Source organism: Myotis brandtii, unplaced genomic scaffold (assembly GCF_000412655.1).
Source record: "Myotis brandtii unplaced genomic scaffold, ASM41265v1 scaffold206, whole genome shotgun sequence".
Taxonomy (NCBI): domain Eukaryota; kingdom Metazoa; phylum Chordata; class Mammalia; order Chiroptera; family Vespertilionidae; genus Myotis; species Myotis brandtii.
The window spans coordinates 249865-260782 of record NW_005357691.1 but is presented as its reverse complement, the minus strand read 5'-3'; the positions used below and the strand labels follow the sequence as shown (position 1 = coordinate 260782).

The 10918-nt window shown below is 41.0% G+C and overlaps 1 protein-coding gene across 4 annotated transcripts in view; it reads right to left on the bottom strand.

Annotated features, from left to right (window-relative positions):
• SLC9A6 (solute carrier family 9, subfamily A (NHE6, cation proton antiporter 6), member 6) overlaps positions 1-10918 on the bottom strand; it is a 52247-nt gene that overhangs the window by 7865 nt on the left and 33464 nt on the right. For 3 of the 4 annotated variants that reach the window (XR_001361969.1, XM_005865323.2, XM_014538928.1), the window contains exons 13-15: positions 6261-6291; positions 4283-4362; positions 1187-1292 (exon numbers count right to left, since the gene is read on the bottom strand). Coding sequence is in view for 3 of the 4 variants with exons in the window: in XM_005865323.2 (XP_005865385.1) it covers positions 1187-1292; positions 4283-4362; positions 6261-6291 (217 nt within the window). In the remaining variant the exon portion in view is untranslated. Of the gene's footprint in view, positions 1-1186; positions 1293-2909; positions 2913-4282; positions 4363-6260; positions 6292-10918 lie in introns of all 4 variants that reach the window. The other variant, XM_014538929.1, reaches the window with a different exon arrangement.

Below are 10918 nucleotides of genomic sequence, written 5' to 3'. Positions count from 1 at the left end.
CCAATTGATGATTCTCTCTCATCATTGATATTTCTACCTCTCTCTCCCTCTCTCTTCCTCTCTCTGCCTCAATAAAAAATATGGTATCTAGATTATATCTAGTTATGCTCACACCTCCCAGCTATGTGGAATAGAGGTAGAAAAAGCTTCCCTAAGATACAAAAGATGGTAAGTGTGAAATAAAATATCATCTGTTACACTTTAGGGGCATCAAAGATTGTTTTATTAATCCTCTCAATATGACTGTGACAACCCGAATTTGTAAATTAAGACACACATTTGGTACTGAGCTTAGGCCTCATACTGCAAATAAATGAAAACCAGCATGGAAATAGAATTACTTATTAAAATCACCAACAGTTAAATGAGGTACTATTCTAGATCTGTTTTCAAATGCTGTTTCAAAGGCTATCCTATCTAATAAAGAGGGAATATGCTAATTGATCCTTGTCGCAAAGATGGTGGCGCCCACAGCCAATAAGGAGGGAATATGCCAACTGACTCTAACTGACTGCCCCAATCTCAAAGATGGCGGCACCCACAGCCACAAGATGGCGGCGCCCAGTCCCCTCAGCCCCGCCAGGGCAGCAGGCGCATGGCCTTGCCGTGCACCTGCCTCCAGAGTCCCTCAGTCCCCTCAGCACCCCAGCCGCCCAGGACCGGCCCAAGGCTCAGGCAAGCCTTGGATGGTGGCTGCCCAGCCAAGGCCCAAGGTGCAGGCAAGCCTCAGGTGGTGGCTGCCCAGCCACCAAGGGCCGGCCCTAGGTGCAGGCAAGCCTTGGATGGCAGCTGCCCAGCCGCCCAGGCTGCCCAAGGCGCAGGTAACCAGGTCCGGCCGAGGCTTGCGCTGCCAGCAGTGGCAGCAGCAGAGGTGTGATGGGGATGTCGCCTTTCCCTGATCGCCGGATCGCCTCCCGCCCCTGAGGGCTCCCAGAATGTAAGAGGGGGCAGGTGGGCTGAGGGACCACCCCCTCCAGTGCATGAATTTTCATGCACCAGGCCTCTAGTAAATTATATTTATAGATTTCAGTTTATTTTCTGGCTGAGCAAAATACATATGCTTATATTCCCTCTCATGGATTTTATACCTTAAAGGCAAGCAAAACAAAACAAAACTAGTAACTGAACCACAGAGCAAATAAATTTCACTTAAAAAGAGCTTAGGTTTTGGATAAAACCCACTTACTTCATAAGCCTGGGGGCTGGTTAGGCATCTGGCGATGGGTCCACAGCAGGCAGGGAGTGTTGTTGTGAGAGGAGGCCCACTATGCGTCAGCAGAGGCTTCAGATAGCTGTGCTGGTTAAGGAAGAGCTGTGTTCCTTTCTTCACAAATTTAAAAGAACAACTCATTTGATAACAACCACCATCACAATATACCAACTATTTGAATGGATAGCAAAGGAATTTCACATATGTTGTCTCATTTCATCACCACATTATGTCAGTGAGATAGCAAAGGGAGCTTTTGTTATTATCTCTATATCACAGATATGAAAACTAAGGCTCAGAGAGGCCCATGATCTGCCTCAAGTCACACAATTAAGTAAATGAAGCACCAATATTCAAAGCCAGATTGGTTTGATACCAATAATTAAGAGAGTTTGGTATTAATGTAAAAATAGACAAATAGAAAAGAGAGTCCAGAAACAGACCTGCACATATATGGCCCAGTGATTTACAACAAAGGTTCCACTGCAATTCAGTGGGTTAAGGATGCTATTTTCAATAAATGGTGCTGGGTCAATTGAATACCCAGTAGGTCTTGACCCATACCTCACACCGGACACAAACTCAATAGCTAAAACAATCATACTTTTAAAAGAAAATATCTTCATGGCCTTGGGATATAAAAGATTTCTTAAGATATAAAAATCACTAATCATAAAAGAAAAGATTGATAAAATAAACCTGATTAAAATGAAGAAGTTTTGTTCCTCAAAAGACAGGATTAAGAACATGAAAAGACGAGCTACATATTGGAAGAAAATATTCACAATACATATAACCAACAAAGAACCCAATTCAGGAATATAGAAAGAACTTCAAATCAGTTAGACAAGACAACTCACATAATGGGTAAAAGAACTGAACAGACATTCTTCAACAAAGAGGATATCAAAATGGCCAATATGAAAGGATGCTTGACCTCAGTGGTTATCAGAGAAATGCAAACTAAACCACATGAGACATCACTACAAACCCATCGATATGGCTAAAAATGAAAAGGCTGACAAATATCATATTTTGGTGGAAATGTGGGACAACTGGAGCTCCTTAACTTGCTAATGGGGGTACAAATCGGTTACAAGCACTCTGGAAAACTAGTTGGCACTAGCTATTAAAGCTAAATATACACTTGCCCTAAATTCTACTCTTAAGTATCTAACTCAAGACAAATAAGTGCCTATGTTTACCAAAAAATATATGCACGAAAGTTTAGCTTCATTTGTAATAGCCCAAAACTGGAAACAAACCAAATGTTTATCCATAGTAGATGCTTAAAAAAAAAAACCCAACCCATAGTATATTCATACTATGGAACACTACACAGCAATGAAAAAAAACAACGCATCACTAGTACAGACACAATATGGATAAACTATACAATGTTGAGTGAAAGAAGACATAAAATAGCACACATGATTCCATCTATATGATAAACAAAAGCAGGTAAAACTAATCCATATTACTAGAAATCAGAATTGTGTTTGCCCTTTTGGGGGTGGACAGGGAAGTCATTATTGACTACAAGGGAACACAGGGTACCTTCTGGGGTGCTGAAAATGTTCTACACACTTTCTATGGGTGGAAGGCACACAAGTATATACACAGGTCAAAATTCATTAAGCTGTACACTTAAGATTTATGTATATGGCTGTATTTAAGTTGTATCTCAATTATAACAAACAATCTGGCTACACAAAGGAACTGAAATCTAGAGTGATGAATCATTAATTCCACCAGGGCACTGGGTTTTAAAATTACCAGGTCTTAGTCTAGTAGTACTTAATAGGGTAATATTGAGTCAAACAAGTCTTGGTGTTTAGCTCTATAAAACTATACAGAAAAAAAGCTATTATTCTACTCTTTCTCTATATTAGGATAATTTAACTGATTTGTATATTATGCAGAAAATGTACAGAACATTTTATGTAGGAAACACTAAACAAATTTTGTTGAATGAGAGGGGTGAAAAGGCTCCAAGAGATGTAGAAGTGGCTTATATCCAAAATGCTGATAATGGAGCCAAAAGTAATGACATAATCATTAAACAATTTTAAAGAGCCAGGATCTCTCTCCCTAATGAGAGTCTTAATACCATAGATATGCATGCATTCTTGTTTCCTTACAGTAATTTAATTCATTTTCAGGAATACCCTGTGAAAAGTGAACATAAAAATCTAGCTGACAGAATATAGTAAGTAGTAGATTATAATGATTAGTATCCAATGCATTTTTCTTAAATATAAATGATTTTGTTCAGAAAGACAAAAGCAAGGAAAATCTTTTTATGTAGTTGTCCCAAATATGCTTCAATGGAACATAAACCAGGTTTTGATTCATTTACTGGTGAGTCTCAGCTTGAAAGAACTCCATGGTCCCTTTTTATAGTTCAATTTTCAAATGAGAAATTAATTTTAATAAATAGTGTGTGATAAAATATTTTTAAAGACATTATGAAAATAGGTATAGACTATAACTTGACCCAAAGTATAGCTATGAAGAAGACTATTACAAGACAACAAGAATGAAACTTGGCAAACAATAAAACACTGGCATTCTGAATAGAGTAGAATCTGCCAGTCTTTGGAAAGGTCAGAGAAAAAAGGTATATCACTCATTATTGGGGTATCTAACATTAAACACTGTGTTTTTAATCTTAATCTTGTGCTTTTTCCTAAGGCAACCTTTCCTTTTTTATTCTAGCAAGTACACTGACAAGAACCAAAAATACCTTTTTCAGGGTTCACTAAATTAGCTAAAGGACAATAAATGTTTGCTCAATAAATAAACCTATATAACAAAGAAAATCTAACATAAGGGATCCTTCGTTCCTTCACACAGCCAGCTTCTGAAATTATCAGTTCCTACTGGTTTCATGGGTTTTCAGAGGAATTCATTTGTGTGGGTTTCCTTTAATAACCTTCTCACTACACTGAGGAGAAAGGGAAGACCAAAGGTTTTATGTTCTGCTTCAGGATGGGAATGGTCAAAACAGTTGTTCCATTAAATTGCAATTGTCCATGTCCATAATACCATTTTTTTCTCAATTAAGGATACTTATGATCAAAGTTGTACCACATCCGGAAAAGCCAGGCACTCTCGGCTTTGGTAGTTCTTCTTTCATTTTCAGGAATACCCTGCAAACAAATAATAAAGAAATCAATATATAAACAAAGATAAAAACACATTTATTTAAGAGTCATTTCTTTATACAACCAGAAATATAGCCTATTATGTATGAGGTACTCTCCAACCTGGGGGACATTAGAAATTTTCAAAGTTGCTACTATGTTCTTGGAACATTAGCAAAATGAAATCAAGTAGGGAAATTCCATATTAAGCCTGACCAGCTAAGAGGGAAAACTAACAGAGCAAGCTGGCATCTTCGAAATAGCTTCCAAAAACATAAACTGGGTCCTTATTTGTAATGTGGTGGGGCCAGTAGTGGGGAGTTAGGTGAATGGGCTCATGTCGGCTCTGACATGAACTAGTTGGGCAAGTCCCTTCCCCTCTGTGGGCCTACCTGAATTTCTTCATGCATGCAATGTGAGGGTTAGAAAATATTTAAGGCCCTTTCTAGCACAAGTGCTCTATGGTTTTGGTTCCTTCCTGGGTATAAATGAATTTTCCTTTAAATATATATACACAATAGAAAAATGTTCAAGAATACTGCATGGACTTACAAGAGCCAAAAGAGCAGTTAAGCTATAAATCTCACCACATAAACACCTGTACACCCAACACCTACACATTCCATACTTACTATACTATTCCTCTGTGCTTCCCAGTGGACCCTCACAATATTGAGTAAACAATGTAACAACCCAAGACATCCATAGGGTTTTGAAGGCAAGGGAAAAACTGTATTTTTTTCTGTATGTCACAGGTGGTATTCACCAACCTGGCTCTCTCCCTGCCACTCCATTTCCATTTCTCCTCTGTGATGACAGAGGTGACAAAGCAGGTGGAGACTAAGAGGTAATGAACAAGCATTTGTCTGGTGATCTGTATGGTAACTTTACTTTTTTTGGACATGAGATAGAAGCATTAAGGAGCTATTACCCCCTTGGAAACTACCCCAGCAGCTGAGCATCATGGGATTTTATTCTGCCTAGTTTGCTCAGGTATTTCAAGTCCATGGAATTATACTTCAAGGTTCTTACAGAAGAGAAGTACTTACTATATCACATACACACTTATCACTCAAAACTAACAAAATTAGCATTTAGGAAATGGATCTGACTAATGATTTTTTGAACCACACCCTTAAGACAAATAGCCCAGGGCTTGTTTCAGACAAGAAAAAGAATTGTGTTTTGAAAGAGATGCTTTTCACCTTTAAAAATATTTCCGCAATTTCCCATCTAATTCTAAAGTCTAGGGCAGAGTCACATATTAAGCGGTGCTCAGAATCCATTAAAAGGTGGATGGAAAATACCAGGAAAGAGTGGTCAGTCTACAGAAGGCACAAAATTACACTGTACTCAGTCTACCAGGTTCAGGTGCAGAGGAACAACTGAGAAAGTAACACATGGAAGCAGGCAAGAAAATGTGGGCAAGGCTAAGGCACAGAGTAAGAAACTGCATTCTCCTGATCAGGCAGGGAAGACTCCAAAGCTTCTAGGCAGTTCTCAAGGGCAGCTGCTGGTCATCCAATTTGAAAGTTACACAGGAAGAGCAGCTGGAGTGGGGCTTACATCAGAGAAAAGCCTTCATGCGCAAACCCAAGTGGAAAAAGGCTCCCTGTGCCAGAGCAGTCACTTGAAAACTCAGGAGTGCTTATGGGACTGTTCTTCTCTGCAGCCAAAGCCCAGGTAGGCCCACAGATATGAGAGCTGTCACCCCTGATAACCACACACTGTCTAAAATTCAGTTTTGTTTCTATCACAGAGTGAGAAAGGCCAGGAAAGATGCCAGTTAAAAGCTGATACAAATAGGACAGAATCTAAATAATGAAGTCTACAGCAGATTGTTTTCTTTCCAAACAACTGTACATTTGACAGAAACGCCAGGGACAACACAAATGCATATTTACCAAATGTTCTTGGTCTGAATCAACACCAACCCTAAAGGAGAAAAACAAAAGGCAAATGAGATCTTGAAGCCAAAAAAAAAAGTCTATTCACATATGTATATTGTCAGGGAACTACTTTTTTCAATGCAGTAGCTATGGAATGGTTAATGTTTTCTTGCTTCTCTCTAGCTGTTGATATAAATTTTTGGCTTCTGCCACTTTGCTTAGCAACAGCTCCGATCCTTAGACAAGCAGGGTCTACTAATGATTCTCTTCCTACAATCCAACTTACCATTTTCAGAAAAATAACATTTGCTTCTCTGAATACAAGTCCATTATAAGCAGAGTCAGAGAAAGCAGCATTGTCCCAGTTACTGAATAAGAACTACTTACTGGGTAGTTCCAAATACAAGACTGGCACAATGCAGTTCCAGCAGGGAGTTTCATGTTTTTGGACCTCTCAGCTCTCATGGTAACATTCTGTTGTGATGACCGAAGAGAGGGTCCAATTACAGTGTTTGTTTTTTTCATAGGCTAATGGATACACATTAGCCTTGGTTCTTCATAATTCTTTTTCATCTGCTCAGAATCCTGCTTTTCTTTTCCCAGGGAACAGCTTCATTATAAAGAAGTTCTCTTTGACTCTTCTCTATCTCCTCAACTCCAGCAGCACTCAGCAACTCTGTTCATTCTCTCTAAGCTCTCTCACATCTTCTCCTCTTTCCATTCCAACTTCTCACGCTCTGGCCTCATTCTGACTCACGGGGTCTGTAGCAACTGGATGTAAGGTTTTCCAGCTGCCAAGCTCTCCCCTAGATTTTGTTATTTAGAGCATAGAACTCAGTGGGTTATTCCCTTGACAAAAGACTCTGAGAGCGGCTTACAACCCAGAGGGTGAAGTCTAAAGTCCTTTGTGTGGCATTCAAAATTCTCTACAAATTAGCACCCCACCGCTCCAACCTGCCTGTCCCCTTATTCTATTCTACATACTCTCTCTTAGCCACACCTGACTACTCCTCTCCAAAATCCCTGTCCTCTCCCGAGCCTCCATGCCTCTGCTTATGCTGTTCCCTCTACCTGAAATGCACTGTCCCTCGTTTTCTTACTCCTTTTACGAGTTCCAAATGAACCATTCTCTGACCCTCTCCAAGCAGAATCATTTTTCCTTTATGCTTTAACAACACTTTCTAGAACCTTCTTTGACACTTAACACAGTACAGTATAGTTATTTAGCTGTCAGTCTCCCCAAACAGACTGTGAGCTCCTTGAGGGTAAAGGTCATGTCTCAATTCATCTCTGTAGCCCCAGAGTCTAGCACAGTACCTGACACACAATAGGTGCTCAAATGTTTAGTGATTAAGGTCACTGCTACAGATAACAGAAAAAATAGCAGTGTGAGAAGCTGTAGCAGTAGCAACTCAGAATACAAATAATACTGAAGGGAGAGAAATGATGCAAGACCTCATCTGAAAGGCAAGTGAATCATGGTCAAGTACTTGAAAACAGATGGATTCATAATTCCAAGAAAGGTTCATTTCTTCTTTGTTAAAATGGCCAGAAGCTGCTCAATAGCTTCTTTAGCACATTAAACTCTAACCACATTTGTGCATCTAAAGTGACACCTAGTGGTCTTAGAGAGAGAGAGCACCAATTCAATGTAATAAACATTTAGAGAACACTTATTATCTGCCAGGCATTGTGCTAGGCACAGGACATAGACATGAATTAGACATGGCCCCTGCTGTCAAGGAGCTCAGGGACTAGTGGGGGAAACAGACACAACTGGAGCACAATCCCCAAAGACTCTGCAATCAGGGAGAGCTGGGTTCTAATCTGACCTCAGCTCCTTTCCAGCTGTGTGAATGAACTTAGTCAAATTATGTAGCCCAATGAAACATGATTTTATCACCTGAAAAATAGGGATAATATTCACCACACAGAGTTGCTGCAAGAATTAAATGAGAAAAATGCATCTTGAGATGTTAAAAGAGTGTCTGGTATATCATTAACATGAAGTGGTAGCTCTTATAACAATACTAGAGGCCCAGTGCATGAAATTTGTGCAATGGGGGAGGGGATCCCTTGGCCTGGCCTGCGCCCTCTCGCAGTCCGGGACCCCTCGAGGGATGTCCGCCTGCCAGCTTAGGCCCGATCCCCCCAGCAGTCAGACATCCCTCTCGCAGTCCAGGACCCCTCGCTTCTTACCACCTGCCTGCTCGCTGCTCCTTATCGCTCAGCTTGCTGTTCCTTAGCACTGCTGCAGAGGCGGGAGAGGCTCCTGCCACCGTCCCTGTGCTCGCCAGCCGTGAGCCTGGCTTCTGGCTGAGTGGCGCTCCCACTGTGGGAGCGCACTGACAAGCTTTCCAGCTGTGTGAATGAACTTAGTCAAATTATGTAGCCCAATGAAACATGATTTTATCACCTGAAAAATAGGGATAATATTCACCACACAGAGTTGCTGCAAGAATTAAATGAGAAAAATGCATCTTGAGATGTTAAAAGAGTGTCTGGTATATCATTAACATGAAGTGGTAGCTCTTATAACAATACTAGAGGCCCAGTGCATGAAATTTGTGCAATGGGGGAGGGGATCCCTTGGCCTGGCCTGCGCCCTCTCGCAGTCCGGGACCCCTCGAGGGATGTCCGCCTGCCAGCTTAGGCCCGATCCCCCCAGCAGTCAGACATCCCTCTCGCAGTCCAGGACCCCTCGCTTCTTACCACCTGCCTGCTCGCTGCTCCTTATCGCTCAGCTTGCTGTTCCTTAGCACTGCTGCAGAGGCGGGAGAGGCTCCTGCCACCGTCACTGTGCTCGCCAGCCGTGAGCCTGGCTTCTGGCTGAGTGGCGCTCCCACTGTGGGAGCGCACTGACAAGCAGGGGGCAGCTCCTGCGTCTGCCCCCTGGTGGTCAGTGCACATCATAGCAACCAGTCGTTCTGCCATTTGGTCGATTTGCATATTAGGGTTTTATTGTATAGGGTTGTTATTACAAGGCTGATTGAAATAAGTGCTGTTATAAAGATACCCAACATTAAGCAAATGGAAGAACAGTTCCAATACAAAAGAAGATGGCAGAAAGGAGAAGGCACTTGAGCTATGTCATTTCTTGGGAGTGAAAGAGAATTCAAGGCAAAGAAACAATGGGAGCAAATGCTCAGAGACAGAGAATTGCAAAATATGTGTGGTAAATGACAGGGAGCCAAATGTGACCATCACAAACTATGAAAAGATGTAGGAATAGCTAGTTGGTTGGCTCTAACTCACTGAGGATCTGTTGTCTATATAACAGCTGGAGTGATGCTTTTACCTTACAAAAATAATCATGTTGCTCCTTTACTTTAAAATCTTACAAGATTTCCAATTGGACTTTAAAATCCAAATTCATTACCATATCTTATGAGACCCGAAAGCAGGGGTCCACAAACTAAGGCTCATAGGCCACATCCAGTGCACTTCCTGTTTTTGTGAATAAAGTCTTATTGGAACACAACCACACAACTGACTTATGTATCATCTGTGGGGCTTTTTTAAAATATATATATTTTTATTGATTTCAGAGAGGAAGTGAGAGGTAGAGAGAGATAGAAACATCAATGATGAGAGAGAATCATTGATTGGCTGCCTCTTGCATGCTCCCCACTGGGGATCGAGCCTGCAACCTGGGCATGTGCCCTTAACCTTTCCTCACCTCCGCCTATAAAATACGTTTGATCCCTAGTCACCATCACAGTACCTTGTTTGTCATCATAACATTTAATATCACCTAAAATTGCCATTTTCATTTGACTGCTAGTTTAGTCTTCTCCCACTAAAATATAGACTTATGAGACCAGGGACTTTTTCTTTCTTATTACTACTGCTGTACCTCTCTAGAGCAGGGTCTCAATCTTCACATTACTGACATTTTGGCACAGATCTGTGCACTGTAGGGTGTTTAGCAGCACTATGGGCCTCTACTAACTAGATGCCAATAGCAGCCTCCTATCTTAGATTGTGACAATAAAATGTCTCCAGACATTGCCAAATGTCCCTTGCAGTGGGGGCGAAATCACCCTCAAATGAGAACCATTAAGTTAGAGCTTAAAACAGTGCCTGGCACATGGGATGCTCAATTTATCGAATGAATGACTAAAAGGCACATTAGCAATGTTGTGCTGAGAACTTTACAGACATTAGCTCACTGACTACTTACAACAACCCCTAGGAGATGGGTACTAACACACATTACAAATGTGAAAATTGAGGCTTAAAAGGGTAAATTGAGGCTCAAGATCACAGAATTGGTAAAGGAAGGAAGAAGAACTCAAAATTAATGAGCAAGAACTCAAAGTCAAGTCTAAGTCTGCATTAATCTTCAACTTTAAGGACTTATTTCAGCCTCCTCAAAATTGTACTAGCCAAATTTCGGAGTTGGGAAGTGAAACTTAAATTCCAGTCTCTCTTTGCAGAGGCCAAAAAATCCCAAAACAAGAATAACAAGAGTTAACCTAAAACTGTAAGGTAATCTATAATAATAAAAGCATAATATGCTAATTAGACCAGACGTCCTTCTGGATGAAGCCATGTCGGCGGAGGCCAAGGCAGCCGCCACAGAGGCAGGGGCTGAGCCCCTTGCATGAATTTCGTGCATAGGGTCTCTAGTATGTATGTATGTGTATGTGTGTGTGTGTGTATATATATAT